This window comes from Dipodomys spectabilis, unplaced genomic scaffold (genome assembly GCF_019054845.1).
Source record: "Dipodomys spectabilis isolate Male_0828 unplaced genomic scaffold, ASM1905484v1 ptg000234l, whole genome shotgun sequence".
Taxonomy (NCBI): Eukaryota; Metazoa; Chordata; class Mammalia; order Rodentia; family Heteromyidae; genus Dipodomys; species Dipodomys spectabilis.
Window position 1 is genome coordinate 16,737,785 of NW_024870911.1, and position 24,827 is coordinate 16,762,611.

The 24,827-nt window shown below is 51.0% G+C and overlaps 2 protein-coding genes across 2 annotated transcripts; both read right to left on the reverse strand.

The window, feature by feature from the left end:
• Nucleotides 1-13: 13 nt before the first annotated feature.
• On the reverse strand, nt 14-14,298 carry Gli1 (GLI family zinc finger 1). Its single transcript, XM_042698926.1, has 12 exons — nt 14,254-14,298; nt 11,075-11,220; nt 10,809-10,901; nt 10,353-10,548; nt 9,746-9,890; nt 9,341-9,430; nt 9,118-9,255; nt 8,638-8,787; nt 5,788-5,952; nt 4,674-4,904; nt 3,194-3,461; nt 14-1,916 (listed from the first exon to the last, which is right to left on the reverse strand). The coding sequence occupies exons 2-12, from the start codon at nt 11,172-11,174 to the stop codon at nt 169-171; spliced, it is 3,324 nt and encodes a 1,107-aa protein (XP_042554860.1). The 5' UTR covers nt 11,175-11,220; nt 14,254-14,298; the 3' UTR covers nt 14-168.
• A 4,566-nt stretch (nt 14,299-18,864) lies between these two features.
• On the reverse strand, nt 18,865-20,793 carry Inhbe (inhibin subunit beta E). The gene is made up of 2 exons (XM_042699070.1): nt 20,496-20,793; nt 18,865-20,209 (listed from the first exon to the last, which is right to left on the reverse strand). Exons 1-2 carry the CDS (start codon nt 20,791-20,793, stop codon nt 19,455-19,457), a joined length of 1,053 nt encoding a protein of 350 aa, XP_042555004.1. The 3' UTR covers nt 18,865-19,454.
• Between the last annotated feature and the right edge of the window lie 4,034 nt (nt 20,794-24,827).

The following is a 24,827-nucleotide window of genomic DNA, read 5'->3' on the forward strand; positions in this document are numbered from 1 at the left end:
TGTCATTATCAAATCCCTCCCCTAACATACACAGACTAAACACAGCCCCCAGCCCATCCCTCCCAGCCATGGGCATCTTACTCAGGGGGCTGTGGCCCTCCACCCTTCTCCTCTGGAAGGATGGGAGCCTCTTAGGAAGCACAATCTGATGGATAGACGCACAACCCTTTAGGCACTAGAATTGAGGAATTGTGTCTCTCCTGGTAGGGATCCCAGCAAGACACTCATGTTACCCACAGCCATGTTAGGAGGCCCAGAGGGAGGTGGGGTATGTTCTGAGCTACCTTCCTGATCGTGGGAAGGAGGAGGACTCAGTCCCTGGGCCTCATCCAGAATAGCCACAAAGTCCAGCTGAGTGTTGTCAAGATCAAGAGAGTCCAGAGGGTTACATACTTGCCCTTCAGGAGGAGGGTATAAGGCAGGACCCCCTCCCAGCCTGCCCACGTCAGGATGGCCACAGCTAGGGTTGGTGCCTCCTGCTTTAAGGGGTCCATAGCAAGTGGGCAATGGAGGCAGAAGCCGAGGCGGTGCCGCTGCCCTGTGTTGAGAAACCCTGTTTGTTCCCACTGTAAAATTTTCATGGCATGGCGAAGAGGTCGGGTAGGAGCCTACCTTATGATTGGGCAAGTTGGGTGCGAAGTCAGGTCCATATGTGGCCATTGGGGCTTTGGTAGCGCTTGGGGTAACTTGGGAACCCCCCAGAAATTTATGACTCTGGTAGGGAGGTTCCTGGATTGGGGCCTCTCCTCGGCCCCCACCCTCCCACAGTAGCTCTTGCTGGGATTGAACATAATTACAGACAAGTTGAGCCTTGAGCTGCCCTGTAGAATGAGAGGGGGAATCAAAATCTAGGCTTAACCTGGGTTCTGAAGGCAGATAATCAGGGGATGGTTGGGGATAGAGACCTGATTGGGGATATTGGGGAGGAGGGGGCTGGGGATAGTGGGAAAATGGAGGCTGAGAGCATGGGGAGCCCTCACTGGGGTGGGCATTGAGGCAGGCTGCCAGTCCTGTGGAGTCAGACCCCACTGGGCACCCTTGTTCTGGCTTGACCTGCACTTGTCCATAATGTTCAAGTCGAGGGCAGTGACTATAGGTTCCACTTGGAGTCTTGGTGCCTGGGTAAGGCCCAGAGTGGGAAGGAAGCTCACCCCATGAGTCTGTAGTGGGGTCAGGATAAGAGACCTGTTGGGGACAAGGGCTGGGGCCATAGTTGGTCGGTGGGCCAGAACCAAGGGGCAGGGAACCTGGACCTCTAGCTCCATAAGGCTCAGCTGCTGCTCCTTCAGGTCCACCATATCCCAGAGCATCAGCAGATGAGAAGTCCATATATGGGTTCAGACCACTGCCCATCATGGAAGTGCCAACCTCTGGCTCTTCCCGTAACCCTCTAGTATCCATTGCAACATTCTCATTGATGCTGGGAGGCTGTGGTGAGTAGACAGAAGTTGGGAGGTGGGGATCGAAGTTCCGTCCTCCAGTTGCCCCAATAGGAGGGGTGTGGACACAGCCCAGGCTCTTGAACCGCTGGACTCTAACTGGAGCAGGATGATCAGCAGCCCGGGCTGGGTCACTGGCCCTCCGGGTGACCCCTGCATTGGGATTGTATCCTGGGTACTCAGCTCGGCTTCTCCAAGGAGGTACAGGAAGACCTCCCATCCGATCCAGACTGGGTGCTGCAGTGGGTGGTGTACCACCCCCTCTGGCTGAAGAGTATCTTGCCCGAAGCAGATAGTGCTGGGCAGGTGTCAGGCCAGGCAGGGAGGATGTTCCATTCTCTGGTGGGGAGCCAGGGGGGAAAGGGGAAGCCAGAGAGGAGCGGCGACTAACAGTATATGCAGAGCTCATGCTACTGGAGCTGCTGCTGCGGTGGTCAAGAGAAACTGGGGGGCCCAGACGACGAGACACAGGGGTGCCTGCAGGTGGGGGAGGGAGAAAAGGCAGGTGGTCAGTGAGCCCTTTGGATCACCCTGTGCAACCTTGTCCTGATATAATCCCAAGCAAGGAGTCCTGGGATCCATTTTTTTTTTTTTTTTTTGCCAGTCTTGGGGCTTGAACTCAGGGCCTGGGCACTGTCCCTAAGTTTCTTTTTGCCCAAGGCTAGCACTCTATCACTTGAGCCACAGCGCCACTTCTGGCCTTTTCTATTTATGTGGTACTGAGGAATCAAATCCAGGGCTTCATGCATGCTAGGCAAGCACTCTACCATTAAGCCACATTCCCATCCCAGCCATTCAGTTCTGTCTCCTACATTTCCTATGCCTCTTCTGCTTCTGGGCCACCAGGGGAGATTCAAGGCCACTGTGAACAGTCATACAGGTGCTACACTGCACAATACTAGGGGATATAGCATGCACATTGTAGACTTCATTTATTTATATGTCACAATTTTCTTTTTCTTTCCTTTCTTTTCTTAGATATTGGGGGTTGAACCCAGGGCCTTATGTATGCTAGGCAACTACTCTACCACATAAGCAATGCTTCTCTTTTTGTCTTTATATATTTAGTTGTGGTGTATTGAATTCAGTGCCTCATGCTCTTACTCAACTTTCTCACGCATGGCTGGTTCTCTATCATTTGAGCCATGCCTCCAGTCAAGCATTTTGCTGGTTGGTTGGAGATGGAGTTGTGTCAACTTTTCTGCCTGGGCTGGCTTTGAACTGCAATCCTCCAGTCTCAGCCTCCTGAGTAATTAGGATTACAGACATGAGCTACTGCTGCCGAACTGGATTTTTTGTTTTGTTTTAATTTGGTATATGAGACAGAGACTCAATAACTTTTCCAGGGCTGGCCTGGAGTTCATGATCCACCTGCCTTTGCCTCCTTTTTATTTTTGGACAGGGTCTTGCTGTGTAGCTGGGGCTATCATTGATCTTACAATCTTCATGCTTCAGCCTCCCAAATTCTGGGATTACATGCATACAACCACCATACCTAGCTGATTATAACAAGGTTTTGTGTTGTTGAGGGAAAGAGGGGGCAATGCTAGGGATTGAACAAGCCCTCTATCAATGGTAGCCCCAGCCCTAGCCCCATATAACAATCTTACGATAGAGAGAAGAAAAAGATAGATGTCTTAAGAAGGCAGCCTCTACAGAAGTACCATCTAGCAGCCCTAAGGGTAACACCTCCTCCCAACCTCAGAACAAATCCACATCTCAGCCCAGTACCACCTCCTATACCCAGGTCTCACCAGTGTGGGTCAAGCTGGGCAGTTTGAGACCACGAGGCCCTAATGGCCGGAGCTGATGCAGCTGGTCCAGCCTGAGGTTCTCAAGACGACGAAGAGTGGATAATCCAGTGCCGGCAATGCAAGGCCCCTCATCCAAGCTGGACAGGTCCTCGGTGCTACCCCCTGTATTGCCAGTCATTTCCACACCGCTGTCTGTATTGGCTGCGCTGCCTGCTGGGGAATGATCACTGCTGCAGGAAGACTGTGCCCCAGGGCTTGGCTGCGGCTTCTGTGAGGGAAGATGATGGATGAAGGTGGCATTCTTCCCTTTCCCCACTTCCTCACAGCTCCTTCCATTTAGTGAGTGGGTAAAGTCATGTGTTAGAGACTGCTGGACAGGGGGCAGGTATATCAACAAATATATAGAGGACCCAGCAGGCGAGAGGTTGGGGCAAACCCCAAGGGACATTTGAGAAGAAGAGCCTAGGCTGGGTTACAGATTTTTGGGGCTCCAATTCTTGCCCTTAGTTTCTCTAGGCCTATTTCCTCTTCTTTTTCTCATTCTGAGGATTGAGGTCCAAAGCCAGTCTGTGCAGAAAAGTCCATGAGAGTCTTATCTCCAATTAACTACCAGAGAATCCAAAGCAGAGCTGTGGCTCAAGTGGTAGAGTATCAGCTTTGAGCAAAAAAGCTAAAGGATAGCACCCAGGACCTAGTACCAGTACACACACACACACACACACACACACACACACACACACACACACACACACTATAAAATAACTAAATAAAGAATTCATTTCTTATGGAGTTGAGGCATATATGAAATTATGCATGCCAAAAGCTTGGAATAATATACTAAGGACTATTTAGGAGTAAGTTTGTTGACCCAATTAAATAATTGGGAATGTGGATTAGTGGTAGAATGCTGGCCTACCATCCATGAAGCCCTGGATTTGATTCCTCAGTACCACATAAACAGAAAAAGTCAGAAGTGGTGCTGTGGCTTAAGTGGTAGAGTGCTAGCCTTAAGCAAAAGAAGCTCTGGGACAGTGCCCACGCCCTGAGTTCAAACCCCAGGACAAAAAAAGTTTTTAAAAAAGTGACAACCTTAATTTTTTTTCTTTTTCTTCTTTTTTTCCTTTTCTTTTTTTCCTTCCTTCCTTCCTTCCTTCCTTCCTTCCTTCCTTCCTTCCTTCCTTTCTTTTTCTCTTTCTTTCTTCCTTTCTGCCAGTCCTGGGATTGACTTCAGGGCCTAGACACTGTCCCTGAGTTTCTTTTTGCTCAAGGCAAGCAAGCACTCTACCACTGAACCATATTGACAGCCCACAACTTTAAATTTTCTAGGTTTAGATTGGCCAAGGAGCAACACTGGGAAGACAGACAGGTGGAGTAGCCACAGCAGAATGATATACATGAGAGGGGGCAGCTTTGAAGGGACTAGAAAGAAATCAGCAGGGCAGGCTGGGGTGTGGAGGCAGGGTGGCCCAGGCTGACTTACCATGGCACCTTCAGGCACGGTCAGTCTGTTCTCTCCCCCAATGGGGCCTCCTTCTCGCTCCCTCTTGGGCTCTGCTGTGGAGAGAGTGGGTGCCCGGGGTAAGGGGCCATCCCCTCGATGCCGCTTCGTCACATGAGCATCAGGACCATGCACCGTCTTGACGTGTTTGCGGAGTGAGCTGGGATCAGTGTAGCGTTTGGTGCAGCCAGGGAGTTTGCACACATATGGCTTCTGTCAAGTAGAAAGTAAAGACAGGCCAAGGGATCAAAGTGGAAGAACACAGAAAAATGGGGAAACATGGTGGCCAAGTGGTAAAGGAAGGACTTCCTTCCTTCCTTCCTTCCTTGTTTCTTTCTTTTTTTGGTTCTGGGACTTGAACTCTAGGCCTGGGCATAGTCCCTGAACACCTCTGGCTCAAGGCTAACATTCTACCACTTAAGCCACAGTGCCACTTCTGGCCTTTTGTGAGTAGTTTATTGGAGATGAGAGTATCATGAATTTTCTTGCCCAGGCTGGCTTTGAAATGTGATCCTCAGATCTCAGCTAAGATTACAGGCACGATTACAGTGCCTGGCAAAAGTTTTGATTTTGAAAGGCCTTCTCAGGCACTGGTGGCTCATGCCGATAATCCTAGTTACCCAAGAGGCTAAAATCTAAGGATTATGGTTTGAAGCCAGCCCTGACAGAAAAGTCCAGGAGGTTCTTACCTCCAATTCACCACTAAAAAGCTGGAAGTGGAGGTATGGCTCAAGTGATAAAGCACTAGCCTTGAGCAAAAAGGTCAAAGCAGAGCGCAAGGTCCTGAGTTCAAGCCCTAGTACCAGCACAAAAAATAAGTTAGTTAAAAAAAAAAAACTGGGAGAGAATGAGGTAAGAAATGACATTGTCCAAAAAGAAATGTACTCTTTACCTATATGTATCTATAACCGCTCTCTACATTACCTTTTTAAAAAGTTTATTTATTTATTTATTTATTTTAATTTAAAGAAGAGAAGGCCTTTTCTAGGTGAACTGCATGGCAATTGCTAGCTAGGGGATTTCCTGGGGAAGCGGGAGAGATGTTCCCAGTAGGTGGCGTCTGAGGTAGGTAGGGTCTCTCAATTGGGGCATTCACCTCATTGGAGTGGGTCCGGTTCTGGTGCTTGGCACGGTCACTGGCATTGCTGAAGGCTTTGCTGCAGCCTTCGTGCTCACACATGTATGGCTTCTCACCAGTGTGTGATCGCAGGTGCGTCTTCAGGTTTTCCAGGCGTGAGTATGACTTCCGACACCCCTCAAACTGGAGACATGGAGAGACCAAATGACAGCTCTCAGACAGAAGAATATGAAGAGGAGAAAAGTTCTAAATCCCAAAAGTGATGCAGTATGCAGAACACAAAAGGAGAGATCACTGACTGACCCTTAGCATTGTCAAAATGACGAGACAAGGGCAGATGAGAGCTAGTGAAAGAGAGCTTCCAGAGGAACTGCCTTTGGGACATGGTGCTGAGGCACAAAACCACTCTCGATGTGTGGGAGTTGAGATGGTCCTAGAATGGAGTCTTCTGAGGCTTTTCTGAGTACCTTTGGCTTTTTTTTTTTTTTTTTTTCTAGTCATGGAGCTTGAACATACAGCCTGTTTGCTGTCCCTAAGCTTTTTTTGCTCAAGGTTAGTGCTCTACCACTTTGAGCCATGGTTCTACTTCTGGATTTTGGGTGGTTAATTGTATATAACTGCAATCCTTAGATCTCAGCATCCTAAGTAGCTAGGATTACAGGTGTGAGCCACCAGAGCCCAGCTATCTTTGGTTCTTGTTGTGTCTACTGCCACTAGGCAGCAGAGGAGGCACAGTACTTAGGGGCCTGTCCCTGAGCTCCTTTTACTCAAAGCCAGTGCTCCACCACTTGAGCCACAGTGCCATTTCTGGCTTTTTCTTAGTAGTTTATTGGATATAAATGTCTCAGGATAGACGGGCACCAGTGGCTCACACCTGTAATCCTAGCTATTCAGGAGGCTGAGATCTGAGGATCGTAGTTCAAAGCCAGCCCAGGCAGGAAAATCCATGAGAATCTATATCTCCAATTAACCACCAGAAAACGAGAAGTGGTGCTGTGCCTGAAGTGGTAGAGCGCTAGGCTTGAGCTGAAGAGCTCAGGGACAGCACCCAGTCCCAGAGTTGAAGCCCCATGACAAAAAAAAAAAAAAAAAGTCTCAGGATAGCCGGTGCCAGTGGCTCACACCTGTAATCCTAGATACTTAGAAGGCTGAGATCTGAAGATCATGGTTTGAAGCCAGCCCAGGCTAGGAGGCTGAGATCTGAAGATCATGGTTTGAAGCCAGCCCAGGCAGCAAAGTCCATGAGGCTCTCATCTTCAATAAACTACTCAGAAAAAAAAAAAAAACAAAAAACAGAAGTGGTTCTGTGGCTCAAGTGGTAGAGTGCTAGCCCCAGGACCAGAAAAAAAAAAGTCTCATGGACTTTCCTACCCAGGCTGGGTTCAAACTACCATCCTTAGATCTCAGCCTCCTGAGTAGCTAGGATTACAGGCATGAGCCACTGATGCCCGGCTGCTTGCATTTTAACACCCACAGACATGTTTTCATTTCATTGGATGTGTGTGTGTGTGTGTGCTTAAAAACAACCTGACTTTAAAAAAAAAAAGAAGGGGGCTTGGAAGGTGGCTCAGTGGTAGAGCGCTTGCCTTGCATGCATGAGGCCCTGGCTTCGATTCCTCAGCACCACAGAAGCAAAAAGAAAAAAGCCGGAGGTGGCACTGTGGCTCAAGTGGTAGAGCGCTAGCCTTGAGCTGAAGAGCTGAGGGACAGCGTCCAGGCCCAGAGTTCAAGCCCCATGACCGGACCAAAAAAACTTAAAAAAGGAGGGGTTCAATTTGACAAGTGAGATTAAGAGTACAATGCATTTGATTAATGTCACTTTCATTTCTGTTAAAATCAAAGGGAGAGCTGCAGGTGTAGCTCAAGTGGTACAAAACTTGCCTAGCAAGGGCTAGGCCTTGGGCTCGATCTCCAGTCTCTCTCTCTCTCTCTCTCTCTCTCTCTCTCTCTCTCTCTCTCTGTCTCACACACACACACACACACACACACACACAAATAGAAGATAGAAGGGATGAGACTGATTAGAATACAGGGTAAACATGTGGAAATGTATCAAGTCCCCTCTCCCTGTATAATGTACTTAATAAAAAGTAAATTTAACTAGCTAATAAGAGAAAAAAGAAAAATTAAGTAAGATTAAGGGGGGAAATGAGGTTTCTGTACAAGAATTTGGACCTTTTAGGTCTCACCATTTTTTCCGCCTCAGCCTCCTGAGTTTTGTGATTACAGAGTTTTGTGCTTGCCACCATACCAAGGGAAAAATATAGATGTTTATTTTTATACCAACAGTTATAAATAATTTTTTTTTTTTTGGGTCCGGTCGTGGGGCCTGAACTCTGGGCCTGGGCGCTGTCCCTCAGCTCTTCAGCTCAAGGCTAGTACTCTACCACTTAAGCCACAGCACCACTTCTGGCTTTTCTCTTTTTGCTTATGTGGTGCTGAGGAATTGAACCCAGGGCCTCAGGCATGCAAGGCATGCGCTCTACCACTGAGCCACCTTCCCAGCCCCATAAAATTTATTTTTGTGGTTATATGTGAATGTTAGTTGTGTGGCTTGAACTCAGGACCTGTGTGTTCTCTCGGCTTTTTCACTCAAGGCTGGTACTCTATTCCTTGAGCCACAGCTCCATTTCTGTTTTTTTGCTGGTTAACTAGAAATAGTCTCTTGGACATCTCTGCCCGGGCTAGCTTTCAACTGCCATCCTCAGCCCCCTGAGTAGCTAGGATTACAGACGTGAACTACTAGCAACTGGCTAAATGAGACTTTTAACATCTGTTTATAGAGGAAGAGACCTACAAGGGTCAATGTCTGCCTTGATGGGAAGCCAATTTAGGGAGGAACCCTGGGCTTGGAGGTACGTGGCTCACCGTGCACTTGTGTGGCTTTTCTCCTGTGTGTCTGCGCATGTGCACCACCAGCATGTACTGGGCTTTGAATGGTCTCAGCTCCCTGGAGCAGCCCCCCCAATGGCACACAAACTCCTTTCGCTCCCCATGGATGTGCTCGCTGTTGATGTGCTGAGGGAGAAGATTCAGAGGCTCTCCAAGGTCTCCATGCTTCCCACCCCAGCCCCCCGCCCAAATAGATATCCCACAAACTCCTTGTCCTCCTCAGGTTCACCTCATGAGAGAAGAGACAGGAAGGCGGCATATTCTATATCTCAGATCTTCCAGCTCTTTGAAGCAAAGCTACAGCTTCTTAGCTTTTGCCTACCCAACTGAGCATACAAGCTCTGATCTCAGAATCCAGGGAAAGGCTACCCATTTGCCTTCAGCCAAACCCACAGTATCCCACTTAAGGCTCCTGTAGGCTCCCACCAAACAATCCTGTTACCCCCTGGGGCTCACGTGCACCAGCTGCTCCTGGGAGTCGAATTCCTGGCTGCAGCCATCCCAGCGGCAGTCAGTCTCATACACAGACTCAGGCTCAGGTTTCTCTTCTCTCTCCAGGTCCTCTCGCCCATCCAGCAACCCCAACAGGTGATCCTAGGGCAGAAGAGGCAATCTTAGGATCACTTGAGGGGCAGCTTTTGTTTTGCTCAGGTCTCAGAGGTAAAGCCTCCCCACTTACCTGTGTACCTGTGGAGTTGGGGCTGGACATATCACCTTCCAAGGGTTCCTCCGGGCACTTGTTAACCAGCATGTCCAGCTCTGACTTCAGCTTCCCCAGAGGAAGAGGGGAGGGTGAGGAGAGTGGAAGGCGGAAGAAAGAGAAAACCAGGTCTTTCTGTTCAAAGACCCCCACCCAAGCAGCAGGAACCCTGAAGTGTGGAAGGCATCTCCTTCCTCAGACTCCACTGCTGAGTAGTAAGGGCAAAGGATGGGACCTCACCTGGAAGAGTGTCAGCCCTGGGGAGTGAACCCCCAGCATCTGAAAACTTTTGTTCCTTCCATTCTTTCTTCTCCTTTCCTCTGTAAAGTCCATCACCTACCCACCCTGAGCAGGGGAAAATCAGGCAGTAATATGGAGCCTCACCTGGCAAGTTGGGAGGGGCCCCCTGGTCTGAGGGTGCGGCATCATCCCACTCCGGGTAGAGTCATGAGGACCACAGGGCTGGACCCCAAAGGAAGGTGAGGTCCCCTTTTGGTGATTCACTTGAGTTGGAAATCCCAGAGATGGGCTGAAGACAAGAGAAGGCTGTTACTTTCTGAACAACCATCAGGAAGTTGCAGGGGTTCTTGGGAGTATTCAGAGGCTCCATGGAAGAGTTGGTGAAGGCCCAATTGAGCTAGCCACAGGGAAATTCTAAAAAGGGTTTCAATACGTTGGAATTGATTCAAATGAGGCTGGGAGTTTGGAGTTTGTTATCCTAGCTAGTTAGTAGGCTGAGATCTGAGAATGGCAGTTCAAAGGCTTGCCAGCCAGGAAAGTCTATAAGACTCTTAATCTCTAATTAACCAGAAAAAAAACTCACAGATGTAGAGCTGTGGTTCAAGTGGCAGAGCACCAGCCTTGAGTGAAAATGCTAAGGGGCAGTGCCCAGTCACAGAGTTCAAGCCCCAAACAGCAAACAAAAAAATAATAATAAATGGATTTCAGTATGGATTTCAGGACCTTTGAGCCAGCCCAGGACTGCTCGCACCTCATAGTGCCAATGGAGAGATGGCCATAGGAGCCTCCTGGAGATGTGCAGCGTGAGTTGATAAAGGCCACAAGGGAGCTGGGTGAGGTGCGGATAACTGTCTGGAGGTCCAAGCTGGCATCCGACAGGGGTGAGATGGAGAGTGCTCGCTTCTTGGTCAACTTGACAGCATTCCGGGGGGGAGGAAAGAGTGGTCCTGGGGCAGGAGACAGAGGAGACGCATATGGTAAGAGGATCTAGCTCTACATATGCAATCTGTGGATCCATACTCTCCACAAGAAATGACCTTTGACTCTGCTTTGCCCTAATGATCTCATCTGTGACCTCTTGGGTTCTCTGATCCCTCCTCTGTCTGAACATTTCATCCTCCAAGTCAGATTTTGGCCTTCTTCCTTTTTCCTTCAGGACAATTCCCAAAATAAGCAGAGAAGAAACAGATGTTGCCTGAGTCCTTACCCTCGATGCAGTTATTGGTCTCTCTGGCAGGTCCATAACTGTGAGGGCCTGGCATAAGATTGGCTTGGTGGCAGAAGGGCAGACCAGACGGTCCTGGAAAAGAGAAAATGGAGGATGTGGATGGACGATACATGGGCCTCGCCTACATGACTGGAGCCCTCAAATCCTCCTGTAGATAGAAAACCAGCATAAGGATAGAGGTGGGGCTAAGAGTGATCCTGGATCTGATACATCCATTGTGTCCAGGGATTGATAAGTGTACTAACCTTCTGTTCCCATACTGGGGACCCCTTGGCTGGGAAGAGGTCGGAGACAGCATGGCTCGCCATAGCTACTGACTGGTGGTGGAGTCATCGAGTTGAACATGGTGTTTTAGATGGAAGTGGGGACACTGCAGAAGGGGAAGGTAGATCTGCAGGTTATAAAGATGGAGGAAAATAGTAAAGATTAGATGATAATCTCAGGTACAAAAACCTGGCCAGCAGCCCCTCTAAAATCTTGGCCATGGAAATGGAGTTGAAAAGATCAACACTCAGCCAGAAAGGTCTAAGGTGAAATATCTCAAAGAGGCAAATACATTCTTTCAGTCTTGGGAGTTGTCTAAAGAAATTGGATAGGAACTTAACTTGGATCATTGTGTATGTGGGGGGGATGTGTGTGTAGGGATGGACTAATTGAGCCAACTTGTGTTCTAAGTGATTTTAATAGATAGGCCATCTACTTTTTTTTGGGGGGGGGGGGGAGAAGAGGGCTGGACCTAAGGCTTGAACTCTGGGCCTGGGCACTGTCCTTGAGCTCTTTTTCCTCAAGGCTAGTGCTCTACCACTTGAGCCACAGTGCTACTTCCAGCTTTTTCGGTGATTAATTGGAGATAAGAGTCTCACAGACTTTCCTGCCTGGGCTGGCTTCTAACCATATCCTGGGGTCTCAGCCTCCCGAGGAGCTGGGATTACAGGAGTGAGCCACCGGCGCCCCTCTACTACTTCTTGTTTGGAGCATGGACAAGCTTTGAGGTGTGAGGGGGAAAGCGAGTGGAAAACCTGCTTTTTTGCAGGCAATGGGCCTGTAGCTCTTCCTTCACTTATTCCTGCTGAGACAGAGCATCTGCAATATCTCCTGTGTCCAGCAGAGAGCATAATCGCTTCAATTCAGACAGATTGGTGAAGGCAAGAGGTAGCACTAACCTCAGCCCCTCCGGGGCAGAAAACTGTGGGCACAAGAGAGTAAGGGAGCTTCTCTGGTCAGTTGGGTACAAAGGGTGGAAGCTGATGTCGTTCTGAAGTGGTTTGGACCTGGGCCCACTTCATCTTTTTGGCTTCTGCGTTTTGTTTTTGGCGGGTGGTGGTCGTGGTGGTGGTGGGAGGGACTGGAAGGGGACTGTGCGGGAAGGCTTCAGCGCAATGAACAAGAAAACAACCTTCATTTATCAGAAAGTGGCAGTGAGGCAGGAAAGGGTGGCTGAGGTCCGCTTTTCTCCTCACACTCCAGTTTCTGCTCCACCTCAGGTTTTCCAGTCTCCCGGGAGCGGAGGGTGGGGTGGGGCGGGGTGGGGTGGAGACGGACCGGGAGCGGGCCGGCCGGCGTGGTGGGTGATCCCGGGATGCTGGGATTTAGGGTGAGGGCGGGGTAAAATGGGGAGCGGAACCCAGACCCTACGACCCAGCTCGAGCCCCGCAGCTTAGGCTGTGCCCTTCCTAACTCCTCCTTTTCCAGCCGAGATCCGGGTCCCGCATCCAAGACCTCCCAACTCGACCTTGGCACTAAGTTGAGGGCGGGGGGGGGGGGGGCACAGCTGGCTGGCAGCTGGATGCGGGGGGGGGGCATTTCTCCCGCCTCCTTCCTCTGTGTGACTCACCCAGAGAAGGAGCCGACTCTCAAACGACCCCCAAACGCCAGAGGCTCCCCCAAACGTGCCACTTGGTTATCTTCTTGTCCTCCTGCCTTGGCGGCCCGGAGGAACCTCCGCGGAGAGGGGGGGACACAGCGCTCCCCGCCCGCGCGTGCTGCGAGCCCACCCACGTCTGCCCCACCGGACTCGTAAAATGTCGCTAACGTTTCCAGCTTCCGTGAAGTTTTTTGTTACCGGTGAGAGGAATGGACCATGGACCCCCCCACCCCCACCCCCACCCCGCAGGGTCCCTCCGGTTGGGAACTGGAGTCATCTTCAGTGTCTCCCTGTTTTTCAAAGTCCTCCACGTACCCCCCGCTCCCCAACTCCCAGGAGCCGGCCCCGCCCCCTCCTCCCGGTCCCGCCTTCCCCGCCCCCGTGCCTCCGCGGCCCACCCAAGTCGCCGCCGCAGGCTCTGGCTGCAGACTGCTCCGCTTCCCCCGCCCGCCCGGGGAGCCCAGTCGAGCGAGCCCTAGTGGGGCGCGCGGGGGGGGGGGGGCGAGGGGCGGGACATTCTTCCCTCCGCTCCGCGCATCCTGAAAGCAGGCAGTGGCGTTCGGGGGCCGCGGTGCGGGGGAGACTATTGGAGAGTGAGGGGTCCCCACGGTGGGAGTGGGGAAAGAATGCGAAACCACGGGGAGAGACAGTGCCTGAGACCTGGGAGGAGGACCCCGGCTTCTCCCGAGTATCTAGCCGGCTTCCTAAGGGTTAATCCCTACAGACCCCCGGGAACCCCCAGTGACGTCAAGGGCGGGGTCTGAAACGCCAGGCGGGGATGCCGCGGAGATAATGGGGGGGGGGTGGTCTCTGGACCCCGCCCCCTGGGGAAACCACCCCGATTTCGGCACTACTCCCCCAGGAAACCGCCCATCCTTCTCTCCCTACTGGAAAGGCCTACCCCACGGAGACCCCCACTTCTCCAGTCAATCTCCAAGGGGTCCCCTTTCCCTAATCCTGCCCCCAAAGCTAGCTTCCCCAGGCTGATTGTTTCGGGGTCATGGGGCCTGAAAAAAGCTTCCGAGCGGGGAGCAAGGGCAGGCAGGGTGGTCTGAGCCAGAGGAGGGGCCTAGCGAGGTCCCCAGCTCCCGTTTGGGCGGGGGGCCAACGGGGGGGGGATACACAGGCTGGCAGTCGCTAGTGGTCCCGCCCAGTCCCAGTAGGGGTCTCCTGGTGCGGCTGGCTCCAGCTGCTCTGGTGGTCCTGAGGTCAGAGGGTCAAGACAGGGTCTCCCCAGCTCCCCCTTAGGGCCTTGCCGGCAGCTCTGGGGACTCACTCACTCGTCTAAAACTCCTTGGGGTTCTTCTAAGGCCTAGCCTAGACCTTGGACAAATCCTCCAGCCCCCTTCCCAGTCCCCAAGGTAGTCATTCCCCCCCTCAACAGCGCGCATCGACGGCCGCATCAGTCACGAGACAGGTCAGGGGTCCGAGCCCAGGTGGCCCCCAGCGGGTGCTGCCTCCCCCTCCCCGCTGTCCCCAGGGCACCTAAAGGTCCCTCCTTCGCGGTGGGTCCCCTCGCGCGGAAACACTGACGTCTTCCTGCCGCACTCAGAGACGCACCTGGAGTTCCCTCTTTACCACGCAGACCCTCAGCCGGCCATCCCAACAGCCTCTTCATCCCAACCTCCAGAAAGGGAGATGTTTCTAAGACGTGGGACAGGCGGAGACAGACAAAGAGACCCACGGTTACCTAAGACAGACACACAGACTGTCAGAAGAAAACGAGGAGCAACGGAGAAACGAAGACACACAGGAAAGAGAGAGAGAGAGAAAAAAAGTCCAAACTTTCCAAAACCTCACCCCGATCCCTCCCACCCCCCTTGCGTCCCTGCGCCCCGGGGTCTCCCTCTAGGCGAGGGAGAGTCCCCGAGGGCAGCCGAGCATCCCTGGGCCCCCTCCCCCACCGCTCTCAGGTGGTCCCCCGCCCGCCCCCCCTTCTCACCTCCGTCTGGGCGCAGGGCTCGGGATGCGCGGTCCAGGGCTGGAGCCTGGGCTGGGGGCTGTGCGGTGGGGAGGGGGGGGCGACAGGGCCACCGCAGCGCAGCCTGCGTGCCACCCCACCCCCAGCCTGGCCCCCAGCCCTCCGCGGGCCCGGCCGCCGGGCCGCAAGCCGGGACCACCCGCGAGAAGAAGCGCAAACTTTTTTTTTTTTTTTCCTTTTGCAAAAACTTTTTTTTTCTCGCTGCAGCTGCTGGCGCGCGGCCGCGCTCGCCGCTCGCCCCTCTCCTCCCTCCTCTCCCTCCCTCCTGACGTTCTGGAAGGTGAGGTGGGGTGGCTGGAAGCTAGAGAGGGGGTGCTGAGCTTATGGCACCCCCAAGACCCCCAGGATCCTCCCCCTCCCTGGAGGGACCCTACACTGCCTCCCTCCTTCCCCCCCCCCCCCCCCGAACACGCTGCTGCCGGTGGGCATAAAATCCCGGCATGGATCCCTGGATCGACCGTCCACGGGGCGGCCCTCCAACCAGTCAGCAAAAACATCGAGGAAAAGTCCTGCAGGCGGGAGAGGAAGGAAGAAAGCTTCACCGAAGAAAGTTAACATTGAAGAGAAGAGATCATTTGCTTGGGTGTTAACCGAGCGTTCTATCGCCCTGCGGCTATCTGCCAGCCTCATTCTTGGGATGGAACTTGAGAAGTAGGGGACTTTTTTAGGGTTTGGGACCCACCGAGCTGAAGGGTAGGAGTGTGTGGCCCAAGGCCAGGGCTCTGACTCTCTGGAAGAGAAGAGAGGTGGTCAAAGCTCTGAGTCCAGGGTGTGTGCTCGCAGGGTCACTAAGGTGCTTTGGGTGTAAAGCACCTTTCTGGGAAACCTGGCTCTCCATCTCCCGAGTTCTGGAGACTGCAGCCACCGCCGCACCTCGCAGCAGCCCGCTTTCTGCTCTTTTAGACTTCCTGCTCCCTCTGCTGGTCATCTCGGTACATGACACCCGCTTGGAGTCTGATAGGAAGCCCAAGAGATGCGGACCCAACACACCGGAAAAAGCATCAACAGATTCCCCACTTCACCCATTCTGGCCCAAAGCCAAAAAGTCGTTATTAGGAGCTCTGGGAGGCCCCTCCTCTTCTGAGCCCAAAGAAACCAAGGGGCACACAGGTTGAGGCTGCTAGTGCCCCGCGTAGTGCCTGACAAGAGGAGTGCCCGGTCTCTGGATTTTTTGCGTTGCCATGACAACCGGATGCAGGGGCGAGGGTATTTCAATCTCTGACCTTTCTAAGAAAGAGAAAGCCTGGTGGGAGAAAGGAGTCTCTCTTCCTTTCTGTCACCCCTCAGATAGACCTCCCACATCCTTGCTCTGCTTCTGAGGACCACCTTCCTGGACCTGGAAGGGCAGAGGGTTAACTGTTCAATACAAGATCAAGGATTGGGGAAGAAAGTGAAGACTTTACAAATACAGGTAGTGAAGCTAAAAACTGAGGGAGAGGGCAGGAAGGGGTGACATTGTCCAAAAAGAAATGTACTTATTACATAACTGTAACCCCCTGTATGTTACCTTTATAATAATAAAACGTATGATTTTAAAAAGGTAGTAACTGGGGCTGGGGAGGTGTCTCAGTGGTAGAGCACTTGCCTTGCATGTCTGAGGCCCTGGGTTCGATTCCTCAGCACCACATAAGCAAAAAAGAAAAAAAGCTGGAAGTGGCGCTGTGGCTCAAGTGGTAGAGCGCTAGCCCTGAGCTGAAGAGCTGAGGGACAGCAACCAGGCCGAGTTCAGGCCCCACGACTGGACCCCCCCCCTCAAAAAAAAAGGTAGTAACTGTAGGGCTGGGGACAGATAAAGAGCCTGATTTGAGCCTGCCTACCTACATGACTGACACACCAGTTACATCCAGGTCAGTGACCCAGTTCAGTCAGACCAAACCAATGGCCACTGAAAAAGAAGAGATCCTACATGTGCTCCTGTACTAGCTACTTGCTCCTTCTTCCTGAGGTGCTTTTTTGTTTTTTGAACATACTATAGACTAGCATAATAGTTCACACCTATAATCCCAGCTACTCAAGAGGCAGAGATGAGTTTGAAACCAGCAAGGGAAAAACTTAGTGAGACTCCATCTCAATCATTAAGCTAGGTATAATAGTGCAGGTCTGTGATCCCAGCTACAAATACATATCCATAGATAGGAAGGTAGTTGTCTAAGACTTGAAAAAAAAAAGCCAGACCCTATTGAAAAACATAACTAAATAGAAAAAGGCTGAGTATGACTCAAGTGGAAGAATGCTTAACAAGTAGGAAGACGAGTTCAACCCCTTTCCCCAGTACTGCCTAAAAACAAAATAAAAACATAGATTGGTGATCCTTAAACTTTTTAGTTTCAAGTCCCTTCTAAAGGATTGTGTCTGGGGCTGGGAATGTGGCTTAGTAGTAGAGTGCTTGTCTCGCGTACATGAACCCCTGGGTTGGATTCCTCAGTACCATGTAAACAGAAAAAAGCCAGAAGTGGCACTGTGGCTCAAGTGGTAGAGCACTGGCCCTGAGTACAGAGAGGCTCAGGGACAGAGCCCAGGTCCTGAGTTTACGTCCCAAGACTGGCAAAAAAAAAAAAAAAAAAAAAAAAAAAAAAAATATATATATATATATATATATATATATATATATATATATTGTGTGTGTGTATGTGGTGTGTGTGTGTGTGTGTGTGTGTGTGTGTGTGTGTGTGTGTGTGTATTCCATTCTGGGACTTGAACTCAAGGTCAAGGTGCATGCCTGAGTTATTTTTACTCAAATCTAGCATCGTAACACTTGGGTCACAGCTCCACTTCCATCTTTTTGGTGGTAAATTGGAGGTAAGAGTTTCATGGACTCAGAAGTGGCGCTGTGGCTCAAGCAGTAGAGCACTCGCCTTGAGCTGAAGAGCTGAGGGACAGAGCCCAGGCCCAGAGTTCAAGCCCCACGACGACCACCACCACCACCAACAACAACAACAAAAAAGAGTTTCATGGACTATCTGCCTGGACTGGCTTCAAACTACAATCCTCAGATCTTAGTCTCCTGAGTAGATTATGGGCATGAGTCACTAGTGCCAAGCTTAAGCCCTTTAAGTTTTATTTTTATTTATTTATTTATTTTTGAGTCCAGTCGTGGGGCCTGAACTCTGGGCTTGGGCGCTATCTCTCAGCTCTTCAGCTCAAGGCTAGCGAACTACCACTTGAGCCACAGCGCCACTTCTGGCTTTTTTCTTTTTGCTTATGTGGTGCTGAAGAATCGAACCCAGGGCCTCAGGCATGCAAGGCAAGCGCTCTACCACTGAGCCACTTTCCCAGTTTTAAGAAAAGTTATTGATTTATTTTTGTGTGGCTTGTATTAAAAATTAAAACACACAAACAATAATAACATAAAAATGCACAAGCCAGGTTTCAGTAGCTCCTGCCTATAATCCTAACAACTCAGGAGGCTGAGATCTGGGGATTTTGGTTTGAAGCCAGTCCAGGCAGGAAAGTCTGTGAAACTCTTATCTCCAATTAAAGGCCAAAATGGAGTTGTGGCTCAAATGACAGAGTGCTAGCCTTGAACAAAAATACTCAGAATACACACACACACACACACACACACACACACGCACACACACACACAGAATGAGCTAAAGTCAGGTCAAGTGTAATGGTAACACTTATAATTCCAATACTACGTAGGTTAAGGCCAGTCTGAGCTATAATATTATGAGGTCCTAGCTCTGAAAGAAAAACAACAAAACCTCCTTGTAAGTTAACATTCCAATGAACAATGATGTCAGAAAGATGATGTAATCACATGTCACACTCTGGAAAACACTACAATTTTGATGTAAAATATTTTGATGTACAATTTAGAGCATAAATATTACAATGGAATACAGTATGTGTGGAATAATAATACTTATGGGAGGGGATGGGAAGGTGGCTCAGTGGTAGAGTGCTTGCCTTGCATGCATGAGTCCCTGGGTTCGAATCCTCAGCACCACATAAGCAGAAAAAAACGAAAGTGATGCTGTGGCTCAAGTGGTAGAGTGCTAGCCTTGAGCTGAAGAGCTGAGGGACAGCGCCCAGGCCCAGAGTTCAGGCCTCATGACCAGAAAAAAAAATACTTATGGGAACTCCTGGAAGGGCCTCAGGGACCTCTCAGAGGTCCCCAGACCACACTTTGAGAACCACTTCTGTAGATCATTGTCTCAACCTTTCATGACTCACATTTATCAATTTTCTTTCTTGTTTTTATTAGGAAGGAATAAGTATATGTCTTCCCAGTGGGTCCTGTCCCCCAGGGAAATCCAGAGAGCTTTACCTCAGCATCCCTTTTTTCCTGTCTCCCTTTACTGAGGCCTCCAAAACTCCCTCCCTTAGCATCTCACCCATCTCCCTCTCGCCCCTCCCCCAAAGCACTCAGAAGTCCCCGCCCTTGGCCAGCCTGTGTGTCTTGTCCCAAACCTGCTGGTCCCTCTGCTTCCTTTTTCCTTCTCCTGAAGGGCTTTCTCTTCTTGGGAGAGATGCAGCAATTTTTCTCTACCTTCTCCTTCCCTCCCACCCCGGCCAGTCCCCCTATCTTCTCACAGGACTTAGGGTAGGAAATCAAGCTGTCCCCTTTAGAGGAAACCCTTTCCCCAGCTTCCCACACACCAACTAGCCAGCCTGAAATAGGCCAGAAACTGGGACAAATACCATGACCTAGCAGTCCTACTGCCAGGTGGCCTGTTGGGTGGGGATGTGAATCAGGAAATCTGATGTCTCCATACAGATGTCTTTTGCGTAGGACATCTTGATCTCTTCATTATGAACCCCCCAGGTGCTCTTGCTAGCTACAGCCACAGGCCTCAACCACCATATCAGGTACGTCCACCTTGACCACATTGCCATCCTGGTTTAGGTAGAGAATTGAGAGAGGCCTTTGGATAGTAGGGACACAGCAGGAGGTACCTGCTGGCCAAGGACTATTGGCTTTGAGGAGGTTAAAGACAGCAGAATGGAAAGAAGCAGCAATACCTGGGCTGCCAGCCAGGTGTAGGGGGCATTGGCCACTGCAGTAATTAAGTTGGTAGCCATCAGGCTGCAGGATCCAGTCCCCCCATCCCAGGTCCTGAAAGTGTACATAATGGTCTCGTCTACAACATAAAGGGGTAGTAGGGTCACAGGTGGGGGTCCTCCTTCTGGCCCTGCTTGTTCTAGGCTCATTGGCTCCAATCTTCAGCTCCAGGAAGGGCCCTTGGTTTCCTGTTGTGTCCAGGAGCCGAGTGGATTGTCCAGCAACTGTGCTGTTGTCTTCTAGAGGTCTGCAGTCCAATTGGAGTTTCAGGATGCCAGAGTCTTCACCCCTCACGCCACTAGGGGGCAGAGTGAGGGCATGCCAGCCAGGAGTAGTCGTTTGGTGCTCCGCTAGGAGGGTGCGGGATCCTTGGTGCTTCCTGGGGCTCCACTGAAAGATCTTCAGGTAGAGAGTGCCAGGAAACGTGGGGACCACGTGTAGCCAAAGGCGGGCTTGGTACAGGTGGTGGGACTGAAGGGTGGACAGGTGGAACGTGAGTATGGAACTGCAGGCTGAAGTGGAGGAATCTGTCCAAAAGATAGAGAAAGAAAAGGAAAACGTGAGCCAAGTGAAGCTCCTCTAGATTTTCCCCAAGCCTGCTCACTGTTCACCCTCACACCTGCCTTTAGAAAAAGTAGGGACTGCCTGGAGTCCTAACCACCATTCTCAGTCTCTAGCTCTTCCTTTGTTTTCCTTTTCCTTTTTCTATTTTTTTTTTCCTGCCACATTCTATTCCCTCTGCCTCCTTGGCCAGGCTCCCCTTTCTTCTTTTCTTTCCTGGTCTGCTGTCTGCCTGCCTGTTTCTTCACTCACCTGTGACTGTAGCAAAGCTGATGATCTCCTCTCCATTTTCTGGAACCATATTCCCAGTCTGTAGTCTCTGGAGGGCTCCTGTCAGTGCTGCCTGGGGTGGAGGATGACTTATCTTGGGACGACTGGTCAGGTGCAGCCCCTTCAGGATTTGCTGCTTGGCTATCTCCAGGACCAGAGCTCGTTCTGCTTGAGGCTCCAGTGTTGGGCTCCTGCAGGAGTGACATGCAGCTCTTACACCCTGTGTCCACACCAGTGCCCACAGCAGCACTGGCCAGAGCTGGACATCAGAGAGCCCCATGTTCTTGATGCTTGGCCCTGGGTCAGGAGCCTCAGGTTGCCTCAGTTGCTTGTCTATGATACCACAGCTCCACTTACAAGAGTACAGCCACCTATCTTCTATGGCCTAGGAGTCAGGAAGGCTGGAAGTGATCGTCTGATGAGTAGCTATGCTTGACTGGCTACTGACCTGGGGCCTTTTTAGAGCCAACTGCCTGGGACTCCCCTACCTAGTGGTCAGCCAGCAGACCTACCCCCTGAGCCTTAGGATTGGCTGACTGTGCTGCCCATCAGGCCCCTGTAGGGGGTGGAGGTCCCCTCCTGGGGCTCAGGTTTCACCATCTGGCTGTGGTGGCTTGAAGTGGGGGCATGAGGGGGCAATGTGGACATGCATGATGCAAGAAAGGAGATGATTTCACACACTCATTTCCCAAGATCTGGGAGTTAGGAGGGACTCCATATGAGCCAGTTGGGGAAGGGCAGTTCCCCTCATATATGCAGTCTTCCTAGTTTTTCCCCCACTGCTGCAGTGATTACCATAAGGCAAGCAGTGGGTTCCAGTGGCTCTCTCTCTCAGGTCTGTGGGCCAGAAGGAGAATTCTGTTCTCTGTTTCAAGCACTGGAGCTGAGACAGGAGTGAGGGGTTGATGTGAGGGGGTGCTCAGGCCAAGGTAGCAGTGCCACGGGACACAGAAGTCACCCCCTGACCCTGCCTCTGCTGGCTGCCCAGAGTCCAGTTGGACTGGAGCATAAGGTGGAGGAAGGCCAGAGCAAGGGATTGGGTACGTGCTACTGTGATGTCTGGGGAAACCCAGAAAGGTGGAGGGGGTAGTGATGCAATCTTACAGCAGGGCAGAGTCCATTCAGGCTGGCAGGATGGCATGGGACTTGGGAGGGCCAGGTTCCTGCTTCTCTTGGAAGGCATTGTAAGAGCTGCCTAAATTTGAGGCATTTTAAATGTGGTGCCAGGTCTCTGTTAAGGGGTGGGGTAGGGGTAGGGGAGGGGATTGGGGCGTGGAAGCTTTAAGAGATTTTGAGAACCAAGCAAGGAGACTATAGTGGTTCCTAATTCCAGATCTCCTTACCATGCTTCCTCCCTGATTTTCTTTTTCTTTTTCTTTTTTTTTCCAACCTCAACCTCTTCAATAGTGAAGACTACAGATATATTGGGCAGGGAAGGACCCTCCAATTTGAACATAAGATGGGCATCAGGCTAGTTTATCTCCTTTGGATCTGGGTTTCTTCCAGAAGCTGGAAGGAAAAAATGGCAGGAGAAAACAATGGGGGAAGAGAGTGTGATTTAGAAGTGTGTCTCTCTCCGTGTCTTCATTTTCCCCCTATTTAGCTGGAGAGTTTGCTAGATCTGGATCAGGGGTGGGGGGAGGGATTCATCGTTGAGGGCTGGGCTTCAGTACTACTAGTGTCCACCATGTGGCAGTGCTGTGCCACTGGACAGTAACTAGCTGTTTGCTGACCAGAGCAGGTGCGGGAGGGACAGGAAGAGGCTGCTTGGACAGTGGAAAAATAGGGAGTGTGCCTCATCCTGTCACTCTGAGTATCCTGCCTCCCCACCGGTGTCAAGGAGGAACCAGAGAGCCGAGACTGCTCAGGACCACATCACTGCTACCTTTGGTTTGGACCTCATCACACTGACACGTGGCAATGGGAGCTCCATGATGCGTGCCAGGCTCTTCCTAGAAATTCAGGGTACCATGTGGTGGGCGGGGGGAGAGATTATGAGGTTTAGAGGTTCGTGTCCACTCCGCATTTCTCTCCAAGCTCTGAAACATAGCAAGTCCTCTGGCTAGTCCTGGCCCCAGCTCTCAGCTCCCTAATCTGTTGTCACTGCAGGTGAGTGACAGCCCTCTTGCCCCTGGAATCTAGAGTATGAGACTGCAGTCTGCCCATGGTGGTGTCTAGGAGGGCTTATCTGTTGGTGCCAGAAGTAGCAAGAAATGGCTGTGGAGTTCACTGACTCCACCTCTCCCACACCCTCTCTGTAAGGTGCCCCCAATTTCCAGCTCTTTCCACCCCCTAGCTGCTGCGCCTGGCCTGGCCCTACCCGCCCCCCCCCCCCCAACACTTACGTCAGAACTTAGCTATAAATATGCTCTTAGCATCTTAGTCACTTTTCCCGAGAAGTGCTCCCAGGTTATAAATACCCCAGCCATCTGCCTCACTGTCCGCCCTACCACCAACCTGATTGGGGGCTGGGGGTTTAGCGGCAGGTTTGGGAATGGGTAAAGATATAGAAGAATCAGGAGTGTTTATCATGCCAAAATGCGAGCAGTCTGAAAGAGTCTAGAGGTAGGGACTAGGAAGAAAAATGTTTGGAAGAAGACATTCTTTCTTCCTTTTTCAAACAGCAGAGCCAAAAGAGAAATGGAATGATATGGATACTGTGTGTATTTAAAAACATACTGTTTGTTCATCATGGATTTTTTTACATTTATTTTGATGTTTGACAATATTACATTAAAACATTACTTGATGGATTTTTTGTTTTGTATTCTTACAATTTTGTGCATAAAGGGTCTCACTTTGTCTTACCCCAGCCTTAGTGTTAGGGACTGCTGTAATTGGAGAGAATGAGGTGAAAATCTGGTTTGAAAGGTGTGAAGGTATGGGGAAACACTGGCAGGAGGGGGAGGGAGATATACCAGAAGACTTCCTTAGACCAAGGTCTCTGCACATCAAAGGTGGGATGACTTCCATAGGTTGCTTAGAAAGACTCAGACCAGGCTTGCAGTCCCCTAGGAGGTCCCTCTCAGACTTTCTCCTCTAGTATTCCCCTTCCAGGGACTGCTTACCCTGGTCAGGGGTTGGGGGAGGGGGGGAGTTATAAACTGAGCAAACACAGACATCACGTTCCCCAAAGGACATATGAGTTTTGCGCAAACTCGACCTTGGGCTGCAGACGGTATCGACCCCATGGTTGAGGGTTGCCAGTCACAGAGAAAGAGTGGTGGGGAAAGAGGGCAAAGGTCTAAAGAGAACCCGGTCTCAAGAGTAAATGCTACTTTTCTCCTCAATGCAGGCCTTCCTCTTCCTCCTATCCCATGCAAGTCTCCAGGCAGGACTCTTGGATTGAGTCATGAGGGTGGATAAAAGGAAGGAAAGGAAGGCAAAGCAAAGATTCTGGCACCCAGTTCTAAGCATGTGTCTGCCTCTTGCCACGTGTATGCCCACAGACTGTTGGCTTAATTGATAATCTGATCTGTGTCACCTCTTGGACTGAGTACAGAGAGGTAAAGAGCAACAACACCTAGTTCATTCTCTCTCTCTCTCTCTCTCCCCCAGTCCTGGGGCTTGAACTGAGAGCCGGGATGCTGTCCCTGAGTTCTTTTTGCTCAAGGCCAGTGTTCTACCACTTAAGCCACAGCTCCACTTCTGGCTTTTGGGGTGATTAATTAGAGATAAGAATCTTATAGCTGGGGGGCTGAGAAGGTGGCTCAGTGGCAGAGCGCTTGCCTTGCATGCCTGAGGCCCTGGGTTCGATTCCTCAGCACCACATAAAGAAAAAAGCTGGAAGTGGCACTGTGGCTCAAGTGTTAGAGTGTTAGCCTTGAGCTGAAGAGCTGAGGGACAGCACCCAGGCCCAGAGTTCAGGCCCCACTACCGGACCCAAAAAAAAAAAAAAGAATCTTATAGCTGGGCACCAGTGGTTTAGGCTTGTAATCCTACTCACGAAGCTGCAGTCTCAGGATTGTGGTGCAAAGCCAGCCTGGGCAGGAAAGTCTGTGGTACTCTCATCTCTAACCACCAGAAAACCAGAAGTGGCTCCATGGCTCAAAGTGGTAGAGTGCTAGCTTTTTTCTTTTTCTTTTCTTTCTTTCCTTCTTTCTTTCTTTTTCTTTTTTTGCAGTCATGGGGCCTGAACTCGGCCTGGACACTGTCCCTCAGCTCTTCAGCTCAAGGCAAGTGCGCACTTGAGCCACAACACCACTTCTGGCTTTTCCTGCTTATGTGCTGTTGAAGAATTGAACCCAGGCCTCATGCGTGCAAGGCAAGCATTCTACCACTGAGCCACCTTCCCAGCCTTTAGAGTGCTAGCTT